Raw genomic sequence first — 26988 nt, 5'->3', positions numbered from 1 at the left:
TGTCAACAGCAGTTCTTACTTTAGAATTAAAGTTTTCCACTTTACTATTTACATTATCCTCGCTATTATAGCTGGCACTATAAACGGACTGATTGCTTAGAATGTTTGTAAGTTTTAAAGCTGCTGATGAGTCAAAGAAGCGTTTTTAACAATATGCTTCTCATGAATTTTTTCTATCATTAATTTCTATATTAAATAGTAGAAGGAAATGGTCTGATAGACGAATATCAATGACCTGCTTTATATCAACTTTAAGTCCTTTAGCAATCACTAAGTCTAACGTATGACCTGCTTTATGTGTAGGCTGATTAACGAGCGTCTAAAATCAAAAGAGTCCAGGAGGTTCATGAATTCTTTTACTTTTTGGTCACACTGATTGTTGATATGAAAGTTAAAGTCGCCGACTATTAAGAGTGTGTCATAGTTCGTAATTAAAATTGACATTAAGTCAGAGAATTCCTCAAGGAAAGATGCCTTATATTTAGGAGGTCTATACACGGATAATACTAGCATGTGAGAATCTCCATGGATAACAACGGCGAGATACTCAAAGGACTTAAATTTACCAAAACTAACATCTTTACATTTTAATCGCTCGAGTAAATGTTTGCCAAGCCGCCCCCCTTTTTTCCTTGGCGGTCTGCACGAGAAAACTGTAATCCGGAGCGCAGATTCGATTAAAACAGCCGCGCCATTTGAGTTAAGCCACGTTTCATTTAGTGCAATAAAATCAATGTTTCTATCACTAATAAGATCATTTATAAAAATGTCTTGTTAGTTAAAGCTCTAACATTTAATAGTGCCAAGTCCACTGCAAGTCCTAAGTCCTTCTCATAAGGTGAAGTTTGGATTTTCAGGCCTCCTATTGTGTATTCAAACCTCACCTCTGTACCAAGATACCAAAACATCCTCTGAGAGCAACTTCTCCCAACCATCCAAGAACAGCTTGGTGACCAACAATGCCTTTTCCAGCATGACAGCGCACCAAAGTGAGAACTAAGTGGCTCGGGGAACAAAACATCAACATTTGGGGTCCATGGCCAGGAAACTCCCCAGACCTTAATTCCACTGAGAACTTCGTGTTCAATCCTCAAGAGGTGGGTGGACAAAAAACCCCACCAATTCTGACAAACTCCAATCATTCATTATGCAAGAATGGGCTGCCATCAATCAGGATTTGGTCCAGAAGTTGATTGACAGCCTGCCAGGGGCGAATTGTGGAGGTTTTGAATATATTGACTCTTTGCATAAACTTAATTTAATTGTCAATAAAAGCCTTTGAAACTCATGACACGCTTGTAATTCTACTTCAGTATACCATAGAAACAAACAAAAAGATCTAAAAAACACTGAAGCAGCAAACTTTGTGAAAACCAATACGTGTCATTCTCAAAACTTCTGAGCATGGCTGTACTTACTAGATGTAATACTTTACATTTACTGACATTAAATTTTATCTGCCACAAATCTGCCCAAGCCTGTATGCTGTCCCAGTCCCAAATTACAGTAAATATCAGGTTTAGCTTTATAAAGCTTTATTCTAATATAAAATTGGAATAAATGAAATTGTTCTTTATACAACATCCAGTTAATCCAAAATGTGGCTGCAAGAATTATTACAAGAACAAGAAAATACGAACACATAACTCCAGTTCTTAAATCCTTACATTGGCTCCCGGTTAAGTTTAGGGCAGATTTCAAAATCCTCCTTTTAACATAGAAAGCATTAAATGGCCGAGGTCCGGCTTACTTGTCTGAACTTATCATGACTTACAAACCAGAGCACACATTAAGATCTCAAGATGGCACTCTGCTTAGGATTCCAAGGATTAATAAAATAACAGTGGGAGGTTGAGCTTTTAGTAACAGGACCCCCCTAAACTGTGGAGTGGTCTGTCTGCTACTATAAGAGATGCCCCTTTGGTCTCAGCTTTTAAATCTCACAACTTCAGTTTAGCACACCCTGACTAGAGCTGCTGATCAACTGTACAGACTGCATCTCTGTTCTCAGTCATTAGCACTAAACATCAGTAACATGATTGTTAGAATTTGATACTAACCCTCACCTATTCTGTTTCTCTTCTCGGTACTCAAATGTGGCACTTGGTGCCCACGGCCCACTTGCCAAGTTGTTTTGCCTGCCTAAGGTAAAGTCATCCCTGATGGAGGATCACAGGAATCGTGGGAAAGTGGGGTCCTTTCATCGGATTGGCTGGCCCAGTGCTATCTCAGCTGTGGAATGGCCCATTGTGGGAGGCAGCTTGATGGCTGAGGTCTTCAAGACTCTGAAAAAATGCAAATCATATTATGTGATAGCATCCATCCATGCATTATCCAACCCGCTATATCCTAACTACAGGGTCACGGGGGTCTGCTGGAGCCAATCCCAGCCAACACAGGGCGCAAGGCAGGGAACAAACCCTGGGCAGGGCACCAGCCCACCGCAGGGCATGTACACACACACACCCACACACCAAGCACACACAATTTTGGATTGCCAATGCACTTAACCTGCATGTCTTTGGACTGTGGGAGGAAACCCATGCAGACACGGGGAGAACATGCAGACTCCACGCAGGGAGGACCCAGGAGGCAAACCCGCGTCTCCTAAGTGCGAGGCTGCAGCTCTACCCACTGTGCCACCGTGCCATCCTATGTGATATCATCAACTGTTAAATTCTGCTTTGTACTTGTAATATTTTTATTTTACTATTATACTGCATTCAGGATTACTTGTGTTTTGTTCTGTGTATTGTATTGAACTGGCCCCTTTCTTTTTTGACACCCACTGCACGCCCAACCTACCTGTAAAGAGGTCTCTCTTTGAACTGCCTTTCCTGAGATTTCTTCCATTTTTTTCCCTACAAGGGTTTGTTTTTGGGAGTTTTTCCTTGTCTTCTTAGTGACTCAAGGCTGGGGGGCTGTCAAGAGGCCTGTTAAAGCCCATTGTAGCACATCTTGTGTGATTCTGGGCTAAACAAAAATAAATTGTAATATCCTGGATGGCTAATAATTTTCTTGATCTGAATCAAAATAAAATGGAGGTGCTTATAGTGGGTCCATCAGCTAAAGCCCAAATTGGCCTTGGACTTCTTGGCTCTTTCTCTGTCTTTTGCAAACCTCAAGTCCACAATCTTGGTGTTATCTTTGACAGTAACCTCTCTTTTGAGAAACAGATTAATTCTGTAGTCAAGAGTTGCTTTTTCCAACTTCATCTATTAGGTAAGATCAAGCCTTTTTTTTATCTTCTAGGGATCTTGAGAAAGCTATTCATGCTTTTATCTTTTCTCGCCTTTGATTACTGCAACTCTCTGTATTCTGAGATTAGCAAATCCCTGATACGCAGGTTACAGTTGGTCCAGAATGCTGCCGCTCGCTTTCCGGTTGGGGCTAGAAAGTCTGATTCTGTTTCTCCAATATTAGCTGCTTTACACTGGCTGCTGCCTGTCAGTTTTCGAATTGATTTTAAAATCTTGTTGCTAGTTTTTAAATCTTTACATGGGCTCGCTCCTGCCTATTTATCCGAATTGTGTGTTTTACACCAGCCATCCAGAGTGCTTAGATCTTCTGGTCAGTTGTCTCTTGTTGTCCCTCGTACCGAGTGTAAAACTAAGGGGGACAGGACTTGTGCAGCTGCTGCTCCTCGCCTGTGGAACTCTTTACCTCATTACATAAAGGAGTTGTCTACAATTGCACTGTTCAAAACAAGATTAAAGACTCATTTCTATTCCACTTGCATTCTGTGACCTTCCGTAATACTGATGGTTTCCTCATTGTGATTATGTAACATGACTTCTATTTATAATTTATTTTATTTATGTTCATTTCTTTTATTTATATGTATGTTATTCATGTTAATTGTATATTTTTCTTTTATTCTATTATTGTAAAGCACTTTTGCCACAGCATTCCTATGTTGTTTAAAATGTGCTATATAAATAAATTTTACATTGACATTGTATTGTATGAAATAGGACCTGACTACAAAACCCCACTACCTGGCAAGGTCCCATTATCTACTGGATAAACCTTACAATATGCCTTACCCATAATAACCTAAATAGCTCCCTGGAACAAGAATTCTTTAATCCAATTATAATTACTAAAGTCTTTCCAGTTTTATTTACAAACACTAACCCTTCCAAAGCATTTCATATGCCTTTTCAATATTAAAAATTGCCCCTACCACTACTTCCTTGTTAATTTGGACCTTTCAAATACCTGATTCTAGACATTAACACAGAGTCTAGCGTCATCCTGCCTTTGCGGAATCCACGTTGATATGGCGCGATTAATTTTCTATTTGTTAAATGAATTGCTAATCGATCAATCACCGTTTTACTCCATAGGTTTATCCACACGACACGTTAAAAGGATCGCTCTATGACTGCTGCGCTGCGTCCTCCTCGTCTGAAGCGTTCAGGAGCTTTTTGTCCTGCTTAGGTCACATGGTGAGCCGTCCCAGCCAATAGGATTGCAGACCTCAGATTTCATCCTGGGCGGGATTGCGCGCTCCCGAGCTCAGTCTCTTGGCACTCAGCCTCGACTGCTCGCTTTCCAGAGTTTGGCATTTAACCTTTTTTTGGGCTCGACGTTGGTCATGGACGAGATGGTGGACTTTTGCTTTCTTCACCTCTAACAGTCGCCCGCTGTCTTCAGATTGTTCTCAAAGGGATGGGAGCCGGCGCCATAACCATGTGTGTAAGTACTGTGAGGTCGGCTTATTAGACATACAGGGGAAGGTCTGCCCAAATCTGAGAGGTTTACTAGCTGCGTATAATGGGAGGGACTGACGGAGGGAGGGAGAGAGGGCATGCCTTTTAGAATTTGTCAACTTTTATTTGGACAAATAAACCGGCAAAGTAAGCGCTGGTAACGGTTAAGTAAAGTTGTAGTTGAAGTCGGTAGGAGCCCACGGTTAATGCTGAAGAGCCGTCGTTCCTCTCGGCGCTCGAGACGACTACGACTCGTAACAGACTGAAAGCGTCAAAGCGGACCTGAACTGAAAATGAAAAGAATTCTACCGTGTCTAATCCGCTGTCGACGCTGACTTTACAGTTTTCTCCATCGTACGGTTCACTACGGAGCTCGCCGTCTGTCGAAGAGCACGCGCTGCAGTCAAACCCCGCTGTGCGAACCGAATTCACACCTGGCAGAGCAGTTCGTGTAACCAGTCAGAGAAACCAGAATGATCTCAAAAAAGTGATCAGAATATTAGTTTGAAAAAAGGTAAATACGGGAAGCATGATAAAGTCATGCTAAAGGATGTGTGAAATACTTTACTTTGGCCGTTCTCAGGGCGACAGCTTCAGTTTGAACCTCTGCGGTGTCCCAAAAGCAGCCGTCTTGGCCTTGGGGAGCCCAGGTAGAAATCCGCCAACTCAAGTGACCAATCGGGATTTTGACTGCCAAGAGTGTCTGTTCTTACCGGCTGGCTTGATCTGTTTGTGCCCCGCTGCATGTATGTTGGTATGATGATGGTTCAACTTCATGTTTTTTCATTCCTGTCCAGAAAATTCCATTGTATTCAAGTTAATCAAAATGATAAAATGAAACTTGGCGCCGACATGGACCCGGCATCCAGGGTTTGAGTCCTTTGTCGGTGCCTCTTTGTTGGTTTTCCTGCACATCACTGACACAACCTGATTTGGACAACGCATGCACAGCAAAGGTACATAACATCCGTTATTGTTTTATGATGTTCTTTTACAACTGTGACATCCATCCAAGTAACCACTATTTACTTCTCTGTTTTTTTATTGAAAGAGTGAGTCTAGAACTAAAGAAATATTTTTGTGATTTTTAAAAAGCAAAACATATCATTAAAGACACAACCAAAGCAGTCAACGTGCACATTAAAAGATGCAGAGTGCCAGTTCTGGTACTATGTTCTCACCATCTGCTGAGAAAGAGATAAGCAGTCTTGATCAGTTTGGATGACACAAACCAAACTACTTCTTTATTGCCACAAAACAATGTCCAAACATTACGTAATGTGTATACTCTAGAGAGGAGAGGAATGAAGGTCAGTAGGACCACCAAGATAAGAATACATGTGTGTAAATGAGAGGGAGGTCAGTGGAATGGTGAGGATGCAGGGAGTAGAGCTGGCGAAGGTGGAGGAGTTTAAATACTTGAGATCAACAATACAGAGTAATAGGGAGTGTGGAAGAGAAGTGAAGGAAGGATGGAGAAGCGTGTCAGGAGTAATTTGTGACAGACGGGTATCAACAAGTGTGACAGGGAAGGTCTACAGGACGGTAGTGAGACCAGCTATGTTATTTGAGTTGGAGATGATGGCACTGACCAAGAAACAGGAGACAGAGTTAAGGATATTAAGACTTGCATTGGGTGTGACGAGGATGGACCGGATTAGAAATGCGGACATTAGAGGGTCAGCTCAGGTGGGACAGTTAGGAGACAAAGCCAGAGAGGCGAGATTGGGTTGGTTTGGACATGTGCAGAGGAGAGAAACTGGATATATTGGGAGAAGGATGTTAAAGATAGAGCCACCAGGTAATAGGAAAAGAGGAAGGCCTAAGAGAAGGTTTATGGATGTGGTGAGAGAGAACATGCAGGTGATGGATGTGACAGAGCAAGATGACGAGTTCAGGAAGATATGGATAAAGGTGATCTGCTGTGGTGACCCCTAACGGGAGCAGCTGAAAGAAAATGGCGACAACCTAATGTATAAAAAAACCATATATGAACAGAATTACATTATTAAAATGATTCATTTTACACTAACTTAAAAACAATCATTTGTATGCATTGTCCTAATTGGGCAGCTGACATAAAACAGAGTAGCCAAAATTATGTATTTTTGTACATGTGTTGTCCAAATCGGATAGTAACAATCCCTAAAGATGAATGGTTTTTTTTTAAATGGCTATGCAGTTGCAGTCGCTCCCTTCTGCTTGGCTAGTCTCAACTCTATTGCTCTTTGCTTTTAAGAACTGAGTCATACATGTAGTTAAAAACAAGTCTGCTTGCTTACCTGTTGAAGATGATTGAACCAGAAGTAAGAAAAAAGCTGACAGCAAAAACTTCAATTCTCAATTCGATTCCCAACTGGGGATAAGTTTTGCCTACCCCGGGGGTGGTAAATTTACTCAGAAAATCAAGTCAAGAAGAAAATTTGAAGGGGTGGGTGGAAAAGGTTGAGGACCCCAGGCCTAAGGGTGTTAAAACTTTTACTGCATGTGAATCTGAATTTTGTGTTGAGATCCCAGGAATGTCCTGCCTCATTTCTGTTGGTTCCTAACACCCCACCTCATCTATGTGTTTCTGTTCAGCCTGCTTCTTAGAAGTATGGAGGCATATTTTCGACAAAATTAAATAAAAAAATAAATAAAAGTGTGGTGAAATGTGGCAATTAATAACAACATATAATATAAATAAATATTTGAACCCCTTATCATGTTTACTCCAGGAAAAAAACGCTATAAAGGTGGATTTTTATTTTTTTTTCAAGAAAAAAGTTATTACATGTAACGGAAACACGTAAATGCCAAAACATCAATATAAATCAAGCAAAAAAAAGATCTGTTGAGTATCCACTGCTGTACTGATTCAAATTTAGTACACATCCTTTTGTTTTAAGAGCCGAGCCATACGTGTAGTTAAAAACAAGTCCGCTTGCTTATCTGTTGAAGAGGGGGTTCCAAACTGGAGATAAATTTTTGCCTACCCCAGTTGGAGTAAATTTGCTCAGAAAATCAAGCCCAGAAGAAAATTTGAAGGGATGGGGTGGAAAAGGTTGAGAACCCCTGGCCTAAAGGATGTTAAAACTTTTAATGCATGTGAATTTAAATTTTGTGTTGCGATTTCAGGAACGTCCTGCCCCATTTCAGTTGGTTCCTACTCCCATAGGAATGCTCAGACCCATCTATGCTTTTCAGTTCAGCCTGCTTCGTATAGGTATGGAGGAAAATTCTGGACAAAATTAAATAGAAAAAAAAAATTACAGAAATAAATAAGGGCAGTGAAATGTGACAATAAACAACAGCATATAATGGGAATATAAATATTTAACCTCCTTATGTATACCCTTTTAACAAGGAAAAATGAAACACGTAAATACCAAAACATCAAGGTAGAGTAAAAAAGATCTGTCGAGTGTCCACTGCTGTACTGATGCAGATTTAGTTCACGTCCTTTGTGTGACAAGTTTTGAGATAGTCCCCAGTGCATAGCCCGATGTCGAAATCAGGGCAGTAGAAGTTTGGTTCTTTGCACTATTTTTCTAGTAATATTTTCTTGCATTGTTTGTGTATGACAGAGTTGAGTGTCACTGCTTGTTCTGCATGATCAATGCGCCTCCTGTGTTATTGTGGGCTACCACAGCATAGGGCTTAGTGACTTCCACATTTCCTCTGACGTGAACATTGAGAGTCGCCGTATTGTGAGCAGTGCTGAGGGGCAAACGCTTTTCTTGGCTTTGGACTTTTCTGTGTGTTTTACCACTCTAATGTAACACATCAATATTCATGAGTGGGGTAGATGGCAAAGGGCAAACAAAAAGCCATAAAGATAGATAGATAGATAGATAGATACTTTATTAATCCCAAGGGGAAATTTACATAATCCAGCAGCAGTATACTGATACAAAGAAACAATATTAAATTAAATAGTAATAAAAATGAAAACAAAATTAAAATAAAATTAATGTTCGCATTTACTCCCCCGGGTGGAATTGAAGAGTCGCATAGTGTGGGGGAGGAACGATCTCCTCAGTCTGTCAGTGCAGCAGGACGGTGACAAAAGTCTGTCACTGAAGCTACTCCTCTGTCTGGAGATGACACTGTTCAGTGGATGCAGTGGATTCTTCATGATTGACAGGAGTTTGCTTAGTGCCCGTCTCTCTGCCACGGATGTTAAACTGTCCAACTTTACTCCTACAATAGAGCCTGCCTTCTTAACAAGTTTGTCCAGGCGTGAGGCGTCTTTCATCTTTATGCTGCCACCCCAGCACACCACTGCGTAGAAGAGGGCACTCGCCACAACCGTCTGGTAGAACATCTGCAGCATCTTACTGCAGATGTTAAAGGATGCCAACCTTCTGAGAAAGTATAGTCTGCTTTGACCTTTCTTACATAGAGCATCAGTATTGGCAGTCCAGTCCAATTTGTCATCCAGTTGCACTCCCAGATATTTAAAGGTCTGCACAGTCACCTCTGATGATCACGGGGTCCATGAGGGGCCTAGGCCTCCTAAAATCCACCACCAGCTCCTTGGTCTTGCTGGTGTTAAGGTGTAAGTGGTTTGAGTCGCACCATTTAACAAAGTCTTTGATTAACTTCCTGTACTCCTCCTCCTGCCCACTCCTGATGCAGCCCACAATAGCAGTTTTAGAAAGAACTGGCACTGAATCACTACTCAAACTGAGCAATAGTGATGACAATGTGAACTGGACATCAGACGTTGACACAGCACTGTATGACCAAACCGCGGTGATATGCACAGTGAATTCAGTCGCATGGCTTCAGTGTGGGACGACAGTAGCTGCATGACAAAATGGTAAAATAATTGTGAACAAGGGGTAATTCCATGTCAAATCAGCACAATTTTGAACCTCATTGTCACAGATTTTAACAAAACTTGGCATGCTGATTTGATCGTATGAGTAACCTATGAAACTGAAATTAAACGTGTCTTGGATCAATATTAAGGGAGATTTACAGTAACAAATTTAGAACTTAGTCGGCGGGGGGGATGATGAGGTTGCCCGGCTTATCTCCATAAATATAAGTTGCGCAGAAATGGTTCCCATATTGTTTTAAAACTCTTGCAACTCTAGATTTTGCGTAAATACTGTGCTCTCCCCAAAATGAAACATGACCATGTTATGAGTGATTATAATAATAAAAATTGAATAGCAAAATTCTAAAATTTGTCAGTTTTTTTTTTTTTTTTTACTAAAGCTAGCTTATAATGAATGTCACAAACATCTCCAGAAAATTTGATGTTTGGTTTTCGAGCCGTTGCTGAGATGTAATTAAATATCTGAAGTGTGCGTCAGGACCACAGTTCCTTATGCTGTTGAATAGCAGTTAGTGATCAGTGAAAGGCACAGGGATATTAGGGTTCAGGAAAAGTAAGACTAAAGGCTGGAAAATATCATTTTAGTCGAAATAAAATAAAAATTCCAGTTAAAAATGAATGAAAAAAGACAATAATGCCAATGTAACTATAAGAAAATAGAATTAATGGTAAAATCAGAATAGTTTGTTTTTCTCTTCAGTTCACACTTTTGACTTCTCGAGAGACAATGGCCTACTAAAAAGGGCCTTGAATTAAGTAAATCATATTTGATGTCATGTACTGTTTCATTGTATGTTTTCAGAAAATATAGATCAAGCCTTTCCTCATAAACTTGAAAAATGAACAAAAACTAAACTGAAACTAGACGGGCTCTTAGGAAGAAATTCAACTTTGGTGGAATCACGAATATGTTAAGTTACGTACAAGTTGTACTGTTTGAATGGTAAGGTGGGAATGTAAGAATATAAACAATGGCTACACTCTAAATTTATATTTCTTCAGCGCCTTTGATGCAGCAATTGTTTGTTTGCTAGAAACTGTGTACTGTATGTCTGTCCTATTGCCGTACAATATCAATTACTAAAAGCGCATCCTGATGATGATCCATGACGAGAGTATCGGAATGATATGGGAATCAGTAGGATGGTGATGGTCCATGAGGATGTGAAAAGTTCAGTCTCGACACTCTAGTGCTGGGCATAGTTTCTTCAACACATCCTAGCCATGTACCTTCATCTCCTGAAGTTGTGACACCGGCCGTAGGTTCAGAATCAGCAGCATCTGCCAAGTCACTACTGGAAGAGTCAGACTGGCAGATGCGTTTGTCCTCAGGTGTGACTTTTGATCGAATCACACAGCACTTTCTTCAGATGCGCTGATGTGACCTTAAACTGAGACTTGGGTGATTCTGTATTGCTGTCTATTAAAGCATGGCTTATCTTCTTGAGATGACATTTGAAATGGTAAAATAGAAATTTCTGATCGAGTCTAAACAACTTCTCTACCAAAGACATTGTGGAAATGTATGCTCTCGTACATTGCTTTTATCTCCACCAGGTAATTGACAGCATCTGCTATTGACTGATTACACCTGACCAATTTGCACACCTCCTTCCTCTCTGATTAATGCAGGGTGGAGAATTAGAATTTATTAGCCATGTTAGAATGAGCCCGTTTCACTGCAGCCATTTTGACATGAAATATTATGGAAAGCAGAGGTGTCTCTGATGACATTAATGAAGCTTCTGTTCCATTTCATTGTAGCATAATTGGTACCGTAATGTCAGCTGTGCTTGCAATACTCTATTTCATGTCAATATGGCTAGCTATGAAAAAGGCCCATTAATGATAAGAAACCATGTGATGCCAACCTATAAGTAATGATAGCTTAGCAACGAGTCAAAAATCAAAGTCCAGATTGTCTGGGGATGTTCATGACATTAAAGCTAGCTTTAGTAAAAAAACACAAAAAAAAGCCCAATTTTAAAGCATAGATTTTTTTTTTTGCTATTCAATTTTTATTATCACTCATCACATGGTCATTTTTCATTAACATAGTATTTTGTGCTTTAAAGAGCTTTAAAATGAGAACCATTTCTGTGCAACTTATATTTAGGGAGATATAGCCAGTCAGTCCTATATAAACCAATAAGTTCAAACTCTGTTCGCTTAAAATCTCCCTTAGTATTGATCCAAGACGCGTCCAATTTCAGTTCCATGGGTTAATTCAATTCCACCCGGGGGGTAAACGTTAATATTATACAAAGTTATTGTCTGTTATACCTGCATTGTTATCACTCTTTAATTTAATATTGTTATTATCAGTATGCTGCTGCTGGAGTATGGGAATTTAACCTTGGGATTAATAAAGTATCTATCTATCTATATACAGTGGTGTGAAAAACTATTTGCCCCCTTCCTGATTTCTTATTCTTTTGCATGTTTGTCACACAAAATGTTTCTGATCATCAAACACATTTAACCATTAGTCAAATATAACACAAGTAAACACAAAATGCAGTTTTTAAATGATGGTTTTTATTATTTAGGGAGAAAAAAAATCCAAACCTACATGGCCCTGTGTGAAAAAGTAATTGCCCCCTGAACCTAATAACTGGTTGGGCCACCCTTAGCAGCAATAACTGCAATCAAGCATTTGCCATAACTTGCAATGAGTCTTTTACAGCGCTCTGGAGGAATTTTGTCCCACTCATCTTTGCAGAATTGTTGTAATTCAGCTTTATTTGAGGGTTTTCTAGCATGAAGCGCCTTTTTAAGATCATGCCATAGCATCTCAATTGGATTCAGGTCAGGACTTTGACTAGGCCACTCCAAAGTCTTCATTTTGTTTTTCTTCAGCCATTCAGAGGTGGATTTGCTGGTGTGTTTTGGGTCATTGTCCTGTTGCAGCACCCAAGATCGCTTCAGCTTGAGTTGACGAACAGATGGCCGGACATTCTCCTTCAGGATTTTTGGTAGACAGTAGAATTCATGGTTCCATCTATCACAGCAAGCCTTCCAGGTCCTGAAGCAGCAAAACAACCCCAGACCATCACTACCACCACCATATTTTACTGTTGGTATGATGTTCTTTTTTTGAAATGCTGTGTTCCTTTTACGCCAGATGTAACGGACATTTGCCTTCCAAAAAGTTTAGCTTTTGTCTCATCAGTCCACAAGGTATTTTCCCAAAAGTCTTGGCAATCATTGAGATGTTTCTTAGCAAAATTGAGACGAGCCCTAATGTTCTTTTGCTTAACAGTGGTTTCGTCTTGAAATCTGCCATGCAGGTCGTTTTTGCCCAGTCTCTTTCTTATGGTGGAGTCGTGAACACTGACCTTAATTGAGGTAAGTGAGGCCTGCAGTTCTTTAGACGTTGTCCTGGGGTCTTTTGTGACCTCTCGGATGAGACGTCTCTGCGCTCTTGGGGTAATTTTGGTCGGCCGGCCACTCCTGGGAAGGTTCACCACTGTTCCATGTTTTTGCCATTTGTGGATAATGGCTCTCACTGTGGTTCGCTGGAGTCCCAAAGCTTTAGAAATGGCTTTATAACCTTTACCAGACTGATAGATCTCAATGACTTCTGTTCTCATTTGTTCCTGAATTTCTTTGGATCTTGGCATGATGTCTAGCTTTTGAGGTGCTTTTGGTCTACTTCTCTGTGTCAGGCAGCTCCTATTTAAGTGATTTCTTGATTGAAACAGGAGTGGCAGTAATCAGGCCTGGGGGTGGCTACGGAAATTGAACTCGGGTGTGATACACCACAGTTAGGTGATTTTTGAACAAGGGGGCAATTACTTTTTCACACAGGGCCATGTAGGTTTGGATTTTTTTTCTCCCTAAATAATAAAAACCATCATTTAAAAACTGCATTTTATGTTTACTTGTGTTATATTTGACTAATGGTTAAATGTGTTTGATGATCAGAAACATTTTGTGTGACAAACATGCAAAAGAATAAGAAATCAGGAAGGGGGCAAATAGTTTTTCACACCACTGTATCTATCTATCTAAAACCCACTCACTCACTCACACGATCAAATCAGCAGGTCATGATGAGGTCCAAAAGTGTGATGATTTGACATGGAATTAATTCTTGTTCATAATTATTTTACCATTATGTCATCCAGCTACTCTCACCCCACACTGAAGCCATGTGACCGAGTTGACTGTGCATATCACGGCGGTTTGGTCATACAGTGCTGTGTCAACGTCTGATGTCCAGTTCACATTGTCATCACTATTGCTCAGTTTGAGTAGTGCTTCAGTATCGGTCCTTTCTAAAACTGCCTTTATGTCTTTTTGTTTGCCGTTTGCCATCTGCCCCGCTCATGAATATTGATGTGTTACCTTAGAGAGGCAAAACGCAGAAACTTTCAAGATTTTTTTGCAGCATGATGTTATTCCATCCACTAGATGGCAGCAGAATACAGTCTGGAATGTTATTCGTGCTTAAGAATGTAAATGCATTATTAGCCATCATCCTGAGTGGGACACGTGGGTAACTGTAATTGCGTAGGATTTCAAGCCCAAGTCACGCTCAGGTTTAACACCAAAGAGATTAAATGTGCCACAAAATATGTTTTGTGTTTTTTATTTCATTGCGGATTAAAATTATTTGTTCATTTGTTCATTTTTGTGACATGTGCACAACATGAAATTAACCCTGAAATGAAAACTGTCACATTTACCTATCAAAGTTGAGTGGTTGGGCTAGAATGAATACTGTTTCTGATTGGTCAAACCGTACACAGAGTAGATGTTTGTGCTTTGTATGACTTGGTAGTCCTGTGACTTGAGCGCGTCAACAGCTGCTTCTTTTAGTTGCCCCTAGTTAGGGGTCACTATAGTGGAACATCCGTCTCCATCTCTCCCTTTCTTTCACATCATTTCCTGCCTTCATGTCCTCCCTCACCTCATCCATAAACCTCCTCTCTGGCCTCCCTCTTTTCCTCCTGCCAGGCGGTTCTATCCTCAGCATTATTTTCCCAATGCATCCCTCATCTTCCCTCTGCATGTGCCCAAACTATCTCACTTGGTCACCAAACTTGAGTGCATCAACTACGAGTTCAAAACAAGTTGCCCAGGATTGCTGTGTAACAAAGCTACATTAATTCAGGAAACTCCAAACTCCTTGCTGGCAGTTTGTATCTGAAATGTCTGCTTGTAAATGTAGCACTTGATGGCTGAAGATTTATGTCTTCTGCAGCAACGATTCGCCAATTGAAAGACCGTACTCGCTAGAATCTGCCGCCTCAGTTTGAGGGAAAGTGACAGTTTTCATTTCAGGGCTTTTTAAAAACTCAGAATGGAATGGCCATTCCAGAACTTCCATGTACAGTAAATTACACTTTAGTGATAACATAGGAAATCAAGCAGTGGAGTATTTTACAATCTAATACAACCTATGGCACTATTCAGTAATACAAGATCAAGTACTTTAATTTGTATTATATTTAAGTACACAAATGTACAGTAAAATAAACAGGAAATTAGCAACTTCAATAATATTTAATTTGAAACTAAACGAATTGAGTCAAATGAAGTACCGTATCTACTCGCAGATAAGTCGGGACTTGATTTTATCGTATAATTTCTAGTATTTTATAATGTCAATCGTATAAGTCGAATGCAGAAACTCATGCTATTGGTCCAAGAGATTATGATATGCTAACGCCCACCTGAGAGAGGAACCACGGAGTGCACTGCCTTTGTTTTTCTATGTCGGTATGGCAATGCGCTGTATCAGCGGGTACTCCTAACCCCTCTCACGCTCTCTCTCTCTATTGTGCCTACGTGACCACATGGTAATACCCGCACTATTCCAAAGCGACGTTTGCATTGATTTGTGTTTTTTGTATGTCACGCCCTCATACACCTTTTTCTTAAGAGCATCCCTTATCTACGATGGAGCGTTTGATCAGAAGAAAATATGAAGCTGGTTTTATATTAAATGTCATTGAAGTAGCAAAAGAAATTTGTAACGGCGCTGCTGCAACAAAATTCGTTGTGTCTGAGAAACTGAGGCGGGATTGGAGGAGTCAAGAAGATGTAAAAAAAATAAAAAAATTTAAGTGTCTAATTTTTGAATGGGCGTATAAGTCGGGGTCTGATTTTTATGATTGATTTTTCGGATTTCAAGACCCGACTTATACGTGAGTATATACGGTAAACATAGACAGACAGAGTTGTCCAGGGCTGGCTTATTGCCTTGTCCATGACGACCTTTACAGCTCTATTGTGTGTGTGTCTCTGTGTGTTTGTACATTCAGTTCTTTCTCTTCTTCATCTGATCAATGCTCTGGTAGGGCAAACAAGCTGCCAGCTTTCTTCACTTCTACATTTCTTTGAGTGTGTGTGTGTGTGCACGTACCTGTATATTGGAATAAATTACATGTGTCAAAAACTACTTGTGCAGACGTCGTGTAGTTTTGCAGTGCCTGTTTCCATGAGAAAAAGGAGTAGGCTGTAAAAATCCCAGATAAATGAAACAATTTCTATGGTAGCAATCGTTGGACACAAGTTAGATGTAAAGGATATGGAGATATGTACTGGACCACAACTACCAGCCGGGAGCCTGTCAAGAAGACAAAAAAAATGTGATACAGCTTTTTTGAAAAAGAGAAGTTGGGTTTTTCTCATAAGTTATCATTCTACACCTTGCCTGAAGAAGAGGCCTGAGTTGCCTTGAAAGCCTGCATGTTGTAATTAGAACACTCGAGACGAGAACAGGCCATTCAACCCAACAAAGCTTGCCAGTCCTGTCCACATCGTTGAGTTTTGAAAGTCCCTCAAGTCTTACTGTCTACCACACTACTTGGTTGCTTATTCCAAGTGTCTGTCGTTCTTTGTGTAAAGAAATGTTTATGTGAAATTTCCCCTTCACAAGTTTCCAGCTATGTCCCCAAGTTCTTGATGAACTCATTTTAAAGTCACCGTCTTGATCCACTGGACTAATTCATTTCAGAATTTTAAACACTTCACTCAGGTCTCCTCTTCATCTCTGTAAAGGCTCAGCTCTTTTAATGTTTCCTCATAATTCATCCCCTGTAGCTCTGTAATCAGCCTAGTTGCTCTTCTCTGGACTTTCTCCAGTGCTGTTATGTCCTTTTTGTATCCTGGAGACCCAAACTGTACACAGGACTCCAGATGAGGCCTCACCAGTGTGTTATAAAGCCTGAGCAGAACCTCCTGTGACTTATTCTCTATACATCAAGGCGCTATATAACCTGACATTCTGTTCGCCTTCTTAATGACTTCTGAACACTATCTGGCAGTTGATAGCTTAGAGTCCACTACGACTCCTAAATCCTTCTCATAAGGTGTACTCTCGATTTTCACACCGCCCATTGTGTATTCAAATCTTTCTAGTCAGCCAATGAAAAGGGGTCGTTTTGCTTAGCCATTATGGATGTAGTGAGAAGTTAACGTGGTACAACACCCTAGTACTACATTGTACATCGGGGTCTCCAACACGTCACTCGCAACCCCTTTCCAAGTAGCTCGCCAAAGGGCTAATGAATCCTACATAAATTTTAAAACTTGATTAGTCAAATTAGGGGTGGGCGATCTTTCCAAAAAATCATATGATCCACAATCTAAATTGCAATCTATCTTTTCAATGTGACCTAAGTAACACTTTATTTTAAATATCAAGCAAAGTTGAGTTCAATTGTTCTTTCATTCGCTAGCTAAGCGGAGGTGAGGAACACGCCCCAAAGCTGGCAAGTGAGTGAGTAAGGCCCCTCCCCTCGGCCCGCTGCGTGTTTCTCGGATTCGCTCAAATAAATTGAAACCGCAAACGATCTATGATACATAGTGAAATGAAAGAAGTCGCAAACTGGAATGTTTAAGCAAATTCTAGGAAAAAAACCCAATCTAAATCCATTAAGTAGTTCTCTCGTGAAAAGCAGACAGACAGACAGCCAGACAGACATTGGATTTTATATATTATATATTAGTAAACCTTCAAAATAATTATCAGTTAAAGTCTCAACAGCTTTCTCAGCATTTCTGGAGCTTAGCAGAGCCAGATAACTAGAAGAATCTTCACCAAGCAGCTCTGAAAATGTCTGCTTTGTTTGGGTCTCCATACCTCTGTGAGTCTGACATGAATGTCATGAAATCAAAGATCAGAACAAGACTGACAGACAAACATTGAAATGACTCCATCAGAGTGAACCGAAGTGGCTCCACTCCACCATACACCTCTCCTGTTGAGTCATCTGACTAACTAAAAAAACACATCGCACATGCGACTGGACCTGTGAATAAAGTGACACAATAGCCAAGTTTCCATCCAGTTTTTTGCGACGTTTTGTTCTCGACAAACAGAATATACGTAAAAAAAAATGTACGAAATTTGCTGTCTCCAGCCTGTTTCCATTCAACTGGCTTTTTATCGATAAAATGGTGTGCGTGATGACGTCATCCCCTCCAAAATGAACTGTCGCATAAGTTTTGTTGTATCGTGAAATAAAATCTGCCCTTAAACCGTTTCCATACATAATTTTGTGTATGTCGCAAACTATCTACCTTTTGTTTTCCACGTTACACCCCCTCCACTAAACAAAGAAACAAAGAAATGGAGAAATTATTCAGACGGTTTTTTGAAATTTGCCAGCTTACTGTTATTTCAGTTTTACAAATAATTGGAATTGTACATAATAACCGAAGATGACAGCAGAATGAAGCAGTTGCTTGTCTGATAGCCTTAGAGCTCGAAGAAAGTACCCCAGTGCGACGAAACCCACGGGTATGGGAGAGACGACGGAATAAGACCTTCTGGAAGGAGGTGGTGGGGAGACACTTCACAGAAAATCTCTGGCTGCAACATTTTAGAATGACACGGCCGATGTTTGAGATGTTGTGTGGATTCATCAGTCCTGATGTTACGCCCATCACAGGTTGTCACCGACCACCGGTTCCAACCCCAAAGCGGATTGCCATCGCCCTTTACAAGCTGGCAACCTGCGCCGAGTATAGAGTAGTTGGAGAAACTTTCGGGGCTAGTAAAACTACCGTCCATCGATGTGTATATGCTGTGCGCACCGCTATTAAAGAAAAATTAATGCGCCGTTATATCAGACTTCCGACTGTAGCGGAGGCCAGTGAAATTGCATACCGCAATTCCTTGGTGCATCTTGTGCCACAGATTTACGGTGCGCTGGATGGCACGCATGTGCCTCTTCTTCTCCCGACGGAAGGCTACCACGATTACATTAATCGCAAAGGGTGGCCATCTATTGTTCTCCAGGCCCTTGTTGATGACAGGTGCACGATACGAGACATTTGCGTTGGCACTCCTGGAAGTACCCATGATGCAGCTGTGTTTGTAGCATCGGATCTGTACAGGTGAGCCTACCTTTCAACATCCCTTCTCAGTGCGATAACAACTGAATTAGTACTGTAACCTGCTTCCCTTAAGGTTTTTAATTAAAACTGAAATTTGAATTAATACAAAATAACGACGTTTAATCAAAAAAAACTAAAGTTAATAATGTGAGAATTTCTCATATATGCTAAAACATCTGCCATTTAATAATAAGAAAAAAATGTTTAGATAATGAAACGCACGGTTTCTTAAATATTTTGACTGGCACAGTAAACTACCTTTGCGGTTTTTGTATTATTTAGACATCCTGAGAGACACCCCCAGGCTACAGTTGATGTGGAGGGAGTTCAGGTACCCCTTTTAGTAGCCTTTAGGAGACCCAGCCTATCCGCTACTGCATTGGCTCATCACGAGAAATAACGAGGCTCTTCATCAGACCATGCGAACCGCTCCGCTATTCTCGTTTTGATTGCACATGATGAAAATGTATCATGTGACACATTTATTTGCGTTAAAGCCCTTTTTTTTCCGACAAAAACTGTTTCCAATGTAGTGTTTGCGACATCTGAAGTATCGATATGGAATTTATGCGCTAAAGTTGAATGGAAAAATATTATGTCGACATGTACAACATTTTATCGATAATTAGCATTTCTATCAGCTAAAATTTGAAGCGCTAAATATTTTTTCGCAAAAACTCCTTGGATGGAAACCTGGTTGGTGACATGTGACAAAATGACAAATGAAGAAGTCATATCTGTGGATTTGTAGTTGCATTGTTTTGTTTTGACAGCATTTATGTTTCAATTCACTAGAAAATACATACAGACATACAAAATGCACTTGCAGGTGAACTTAATATTTTTTTGTGATGTTTTAATGCAAAGTGTGAGTTGTGGACACCAACATTTTGTAAATGTTCAGGCAAAACAAGCTTATTCAGTTTGTTTGAGTTGAAAGAATCTATGAGAATAAATGTTAGAAAACATGAGGAGCTCTCGGCCATTTTCATTTTGTTAAAGTAGCTCTCGGGTGGATGAGTTTGGAGGACCCAGTTGTACATCCTATAAGGCTCTGTGTTCAGCAACCCTGAGACCACAAAACATTTTGTATCTCTGCTCGCAACTCTACACAAAAATAAGCATAATTTTTCAACAAAAGAAGACATGAAAATAAGTTTTGATTTTTCACAGACGCACACATCTAGACGTCAATCTAAAATCATATAGCGGCATCTCCAGCTAGTTTGTTGATAACGGTAGATGCACCGCCAATATTGCACCCCGTTAAGAAATCATTGCTGGTGATTTCTTGCCCTTTCTTGACTGAAAGGCACTGTCCCTGATTCCTGCCTATGGAGTCACCACTGTTAGACCGACACTGCAGGGGAAAAAAAAGATTCAGATCCAAATTTCTTTTGATATACAGATGCCTTCTGGCTTTTGTTCAGAGAACACCGTAAATGATATTTTGGGAGGGACAGATTTTATGAGAAATTTCAATCTAGCATTTGCCTCACTCTCTTATTATGCACAACAATTGCAAATGCACACACACACACACGCACACACACACACACACACAAACCCCCACTAGGGCCTTGTCCCTTATAGTGGATAGCAGTGATCACTATTTAGAGTGACAGTTCACCCTGCTGATGTTAATAATCCTGAGGAAGTCTCGCTTCATTACTCCCCACTTTCCTTCCATTGCTTAATTTACAGAGTCACTCACTGCAGTCAGTACTGCTTCTGCCATGAGGAGGCGTAGCGCCCCCTGTTGGTGGTGATCAGATGCCATTAGCCAGGGTCCACACGACTAGGACCCCTTACAGTCGGACTTTTGAATCACACTAGGGCTTAGGCACTTCCTGTTTCCATTGCCAGTGCACACACCACTAGGGCCCATTATGGTCTGACTCCTGCCTCATAGCAAGACATAGTGTCCCTCGCCGGACTGTCACTGGCCAGTTAGTAACATCCGCCATTGCCAGTGCACACACCACCAGGGCCCCTTACGTTCTGATTCTTGTCTCACACTGATGCATAGTGCCCCCTGTGGATGGTGGTTGAAACCCACTGGGCAGGCCATAGTACTTGCAAATTTCAGTGTACACCTCCTTAATATCCCTTATTGTCTAATTTTTGTCTTGCACTGAAGCATAGTGCCCCCTATCGACAGGGGTCAAGTATCACTGACTATGCCACAAAAGTTACCACTGCCATTGCACACTTCACTTGGACGCATTAGTCAGATGTGTGTCTCGTGCTGAGGCAGCGTGCCCCTTGTTGATGGTGGTCAGTTGCCACTGAAGGCGCACTCACCACTATGATCCCATTTGTTTCAGCTAATGCCACCAACAAATTGTATACATCATTAGTACCCGTTATGGTCCGACTCCTGCCTCATAGCAAGGCATAGTGTCCCTCGCCGAACTGTCACTGGCCAGGCAATAATATCTGCCATTGCCACACTGCCAGGGCCCTTTATGTTCTGACTCTTGTCTCACACTGAGGCATAGTACCCCCTGTGGATGGTGGTTGAATGCCACTGGGCAGGCCATAGTACTTGCAAATTCTAGTGCACACCTCCTTAGTACCCCTTATTGTCCAATTTTAGCCTTACACTGAAGCATAGTGACCCCTGTTGACAGAGGTCAAGTATCACTGACTAGGCCGCAGCAGTTACCACTGGCATTACACACTGCACTTGGACACATTACAGTCAGACGTGTGTCTCGTGCTGAGGCACCGTGCCCCTTGTTGATGGTGGTCAGTTGCCACGGAAGGCACACAAACATTCCTAGGACTTAAGTCTTTTTACATTCCGGCTGTTGCTTCACACTAAGGCTTTGGTGCCCCCCTGCTGATGATGACTGAGTGTCACTGGACAGCCACCACAATTTCCATTGCTAGCACACACACACACACCAGTCGAAATGCTTGGGGTCTGACTCCTGTCTCATACAGGTGTGTAGCGCCCCCTGCTACTGGTGGTGGTTTAGTGTCACTGATCAGGCTATGACAGTTGCCATTGCACACCCCATTAGGACCACTTCTTTTCCGTCTCCTGCCTCATATCAAGGCACAGTACCCTTTGCTGTTGGTAGTCGAGTGTCACTGGGCATGCCACAGCAGTTACCTTTGCCAGTGCACACACCACTAGGACCTGTTATGGTCCAACTTCTGTGTCACACTGTGGCTCTGATTTCAATCTGGCCTTTCTTTTACAGGCCCATCATTAAGGAGGTTGTGGCTTCCTTCTTTATTTCTAAGCTTTACTCTCCCAACAGGTCTTTAAACCTGGATGATCCCACGTTGTTCCAAGTCCTGTGGGAATGTCTGTGTGGCCTCTTCAGCCGATCGCACCTTGAAGTTAATGATAATTTTGCCCCACAAGGAGAGCTGTGCTTATCTAATAATTAGTTTAGAGAAGGCTTCTCAGTCCTGGCTGAAGTCATCCACACTGCACCATGGTCCTCGCGGTGGGTGGCTTTGCTGTTGTGTTGACTCCCCAGGCCGTTTCCCTGCTTCTGTCGAGCCTCCTTCACGTCACACCTCCAAGAGTTTCCTGTTTACTGTGACAGTGCAAACAAAGCCACTGATTGTTGCCAGCTCGGATTTCTTAGTTACAGGTACACAGGGCAGGGCCCCGTGCTGTGATCCTGCAAGCAGGCGAGATGTGTGGGAAGAGAAAAGTCTGAGAACACTGGCATTCGGCGGGACGGGGATTTGAGGCTCTCGTCATGCGAGCAGCTGGTTTGCCTCTCATGGAGCCCAGGGTGGTGCCCGTGGTCGACTGCTCATCCTTTCTCTGCTCTTTCCAGAACAACAAAGCTGCTGTCCGTCTGAAGGAGGACATGAAGAAGATTGTCCAACTGCCTCTGGTGAAACCGAAGGAGCTGCGGCACAGGAAACTCTTTGGCGTTGGTCTCTTGGAGCTTAACCAGCAGGGGCTTATGAGAGATGGCATTCCAGCTGTGGTGCACAGCTTGGTGACGTACCTGAAGGAGAACGGTAGGGGCAGCTGGAAGTTTTGTAGATGTCTAGATATTCGGTCCTTCTTTTATATGGCAGCTTTTACACCAGGTATACATGTTGTAGATGTTTAGGTACCCAGTCCTTGCTTTAGTTAGAAGCTTTCACATTCAGACATCTCTGTGATGTTTTAAATATTCAGTATTTATGTAGCATCTTTCAGTCCAGGTGGACTTTTCTATGTGTTTATTTCACCTATTTCATAGATGTGTAGCCACTCAATCCTTCCTTTATGTACTGTTTTTAACAAATGGTGGGTATCTTCATGGATGTTTACTCAATCTCCCCTTTGTACAGGGTGAGCCAAAAACAAGTACCATATTTCAAACGTTTATTCTACAAAAACACTAAAAGGTAAAATAAATTTCATTATGACACAAGCAGTAGAGTGTTGTACCGTGTTAGCCATAGATTGATACAGGAGAAAGTAGGGTGAACTGACACCTTTTATTGGCTAAATAAATAGATTACAAATGCAAGCTTTCGAGGCAGCTAAGGCCCCTTCATCAGGCAAAGTGTAACCTTGCTTTGCCTGATGAAGGGGCCTTAGTCCACGATCCAAGCTTTCGAGGCAGCTATCTTACAGACAGACCTGAGTATGTGCATCTAGGGAACTGCAGGCCTGACATTGTGGTCAGCAGCACAGGAGCGCCGGGGACTGTACTTTCTCCGGTCCTGTTCAGCCAACATACATCGGACTTGCAGTGCAACTCGGAGTCCTGCCACGTGCAAAAGTTTGCAGACGACACTGCTATCGTGGGCTGTATCAGGAGTGGGCAGGAGGAGGAGTATAGGAACCTAAACAAGAACTTTGTTAAATGGTGCGACTCAGACCACCTACACCTGAACACCAGCAAAACCAAGGAGCTGGTGGTGGATTTTAGGAGGCCCAGGCCCCTCATGGACCCCGTGATCATCAGAGGTGACTGTGAAGAGGGTGCTGACCTATAAATACCTGGGAGTGAAGCTGGATGATAAATTGGACTGGACTGCCAATACCAATGCTCTGTGCAAAACAGGACAGAGCCGACTATAGTTCCTTAGAAGGCTGGCGTCCTTCAACATCTGCAATAAGATTCTGCAGATGTTCTATCAGACGGCTCTGGCGAGCGCCCTCTTCTACGCGGTGGTGTGCTGGGGAGGCAGCATAAAGAAGAGGGACAAACTGGTGAGGAAGGCAGGCTCTATTGTAGGCACGGAGCTGGGCAGTTTGACATCCGTGGCAGAGCGACGGGCGCTGAGCAGACAGACTCCTGTCAATCCTGGAGAATCCACTGAACAGGATCATCTCCAGACAGAGGAGCAGCTTCAGCGACTGACTGCTGTCACCGTCCTGCTCCACTGACAGACTGAGGAGACCCCACACTATGCGGCTCTTCAGTTCCACCCGGGTAAACGTTAATATTATACAAAATTGTCTGTCTGTTATACCTTCATTGTTATCACTCTTTAATTAATATTGTTGTTATCAGTATGCTGCTGCTGGAGTGTGGGAATTTCCCCTTGGGATTAAGAAAGTATTCATCCATCAAATTTCACTCTACTTTCTCCCCTATTATGACACAAGATTTAAAAATGAGGTGGTGGCCATCATTAACGATGCACTCTTCGAGGCGATTTCTGTACGCTCGCACGACTCTTTGTGGATATAAACACAGGAAACTTCAGTTTCTGTATTACATCTTGCCTGAATAAGGGGCCTGAGTTGCCTCGAAAGCTTGCATATTGTAATCTTTTTAGTTAGCCAAATAAAAGGTGTTATTTTGCTTGGCTTTTCTCTACATTCATAATGGCTAACACGGTACAACAACCTAGTACTACAGACCATTTTAAGGGGAATAGTGACAATTTTGTGGCGATTAGCGTCCTTCAGGGTTCCAAGGTTTTGAGGATGGTGTCTGTATACCTTTGACTTGAGATAGCCCTACAAGAAGAAATCGCATGGAGCGATATCAGGAGAGTATAATGGCCAACCGACATCAGCGCACAGGGAGAACAGCTACTCGGGAAACATCTCCCGCAAAACTTGCATGGATCTCCGTGCTGTATGAGCTGTTACTCCATCCTGTTGAAACCAGGCATCCACCATATTCCAGTTGGGTGCAAAAAGTTCTCTAACATTTCAGATTAGCGTTCTGAAGTGACGATGACTGTTGCAAAAAAAAGTAAGGGCCTACAATGCCAAATTCTGCAACAGCGCACCAAACTGTAACACGTCTGCTCACTGTGCAGGGGTCTCTGATGAAGTTTACTGGGGGTGTTTTCAGCCCAATAGTGAAAGTCTTGCTTATTTATGCAGCCATTCAAATGGAAATGTGCCTTAAAGTGGCATCTCAATGAACGTTTGTAGAATGTTTACTCACAAACAACTCTCTTCGGCTCTCCCAGTCTCTCATTTTGTGTGGATGGAAGTTAAGGACCTCATGCAAAATCCTCCTCAAAGACGTATTGGAAATGCCTGAGGCTGAAGCGCACTGAACATCTAGCTGACTGCAAACTTGATGCCCTTACAGCTTGGATGTTGTCAGGCGTTTGTACAGTCAGAGGATGGCCTGGAGATTTTCTGTTCACTGTTGTACCCGTCTGTCTAAATTTAGCCAGCCTCTAAAGAATTTTTGTCCAATTTGGGACGTCACCGTTCGGAGGAATGCTGATTTGCATTCAGAAGGTGTGTTGCATAGTGATGATGGATTTGTCGTTTTTGAAGAACACTTCCGACAGCTTAAGCACGGTGCGCACTGGGCCAAGGCATGTGGCCGACTGAAAACTACAAGGGATCGCCTATCAAAGGATCCCCTACCCACTCAGCTGCCTCTACCTCACGCAATGACCTTGAGAAATGTGGTACTTCATTTTGGCTTTCCCTGTACATCACCTTCCACACCAGGTGCGTATCTCATAGATGTTTAGTTAGTCAGTCCTTCCTTTATTCACCCAGTCAGGTGTATCATTAACGTTTAGTTACCTGCCTTAGACTATAAAGGGACTGAGCAGCTCATTAATGTTTAGTCACTTAGTGTTTATGTAGCATCTTTGAATCTAGGTTGGTATTTTTTGATAGTTTTATATGGACCTTTCACACCAAGCAGAGATGTTTTAATTACTCTGTCCTTCCTTTGTATGGCACCTTTCACACCAGGCACCAAACTCATTGCTGTTTAATTGTTCACTATTTATATAGCATCTTTCAATCCAGGTGAGTACTTTTTGACAGGTGTTTATTTGGCTCCTTTCACACCATGTTAAGAGATTTTCAATTACGCAATCCGTACAATGTAGCAACATGACATGTGGAGGTGTGAAACACTGAGTTGGAAAGCCTTTGGCTGAAGTGGATGGAAACTAATGGCCTCAATTCTATTTATTTACTGTTACTATGTTCAGTTTAATCAGCAACAGTCGTCGCTGTCAATGATGTCCACTTTCAAAAGTGTTAAATAAAATGACACTTCAGTTGGACTATGTTGCAGTAGGCGTCCAGCACTTTTCTTACGCATTCGTTTTGAAAATATTCCTGGGTATTGTTAGCACTTGGTGACATTGTGATTAGTTGTCATTGCCTCTTTGGTACAGTGGATCCGGATGTACTTTCTGACAAGGTGACAAGGTGGTGGTTGCTTGTTCTCCTCAATCTGTTCTGCTGATTTTTTTTTTTCTGTGTGTCCCCCCATTCCATCTTGAAACTTAGCAGTTTGGTTAATTTTGAAGCGTAAATTGGCCCCTTTGAAGTGTATGTGTGTGTGTGTATAGGGTTGTCCAGATCTAATTATGCAATTTTCATTACGTTATAACTTAAGTTTCTTTCATAGGAAATCACCCAAAAAATACCGGACCATCGAGAAGTGTGCGAACTGACGACATGAAGAATCGTCTTTGTGCCGAACTGGAATTGTCCCCGCATAAATCAAAGTCATCCAGAAGATCTGGATCTGCCTAATTAGATCTGGACCACCCTGTACAAGTGTATATTATGTTGAACTGGAATCTAGTCAGGGTTTGTTCATCATGGCTCCCCTGCAATGGATAAGTCAAATTTAGAAGCTGGGTGGTGAATGGTGAGGAGTTAATTGGAGC

General features: G+C 41.8%; 1 protein-coding gene across 5 annotated transcripts in view; it reads left to right on the top strand.

The window, feature by feature from the left end:
* The first annotated feature begins 4519 nt into the window (after positions 1-4519).
* fam13a (family with sequence similarity 13 member A) overlaps positions 4520-26988 on the top strand; it is a 256286-nt gene continuing 233817 nt past the window's right edge. For 3 of the 5 annotated variants that reach the window (XM_039750166.1, XM_039750162.1, XM_039750161.1), the window contains exons 1-2: positions 4520-4701; positions 22704-22893. In XM_039750166.1, the coding sequence (XP_039606100.1) occupies positions 4675-4701; positions 22704-22893 (217 nt within the window). In that variant the 5' untranslated portion in view covers positions 4520-4674. The remainder of the gene's footprint in view (positions 4702-22703; positions 22894-26988) is intronic. The other 2 variants (XM_039750165.1, XM_039750164.1) reach the window with 1 other exon arrangement.

The sequence above is a fragment of the Polypterus senegalus genome, chromosome 4 (genome assembly GCF_016835505.1).
Source record: "Polypterus senegalus isolate Bchr_013 chromosome 4, ASM1683550v1, whole genome shotgun sequence".
NCBI lineage: Eukaryota > Metazoa > Chordata > Cladistia > Polypteriformes > Polypteridae > Polypterus > Polypterus senegalus.
This window is presented reverse-complemented; position numbering and strand designations above follow the sequence as displayed.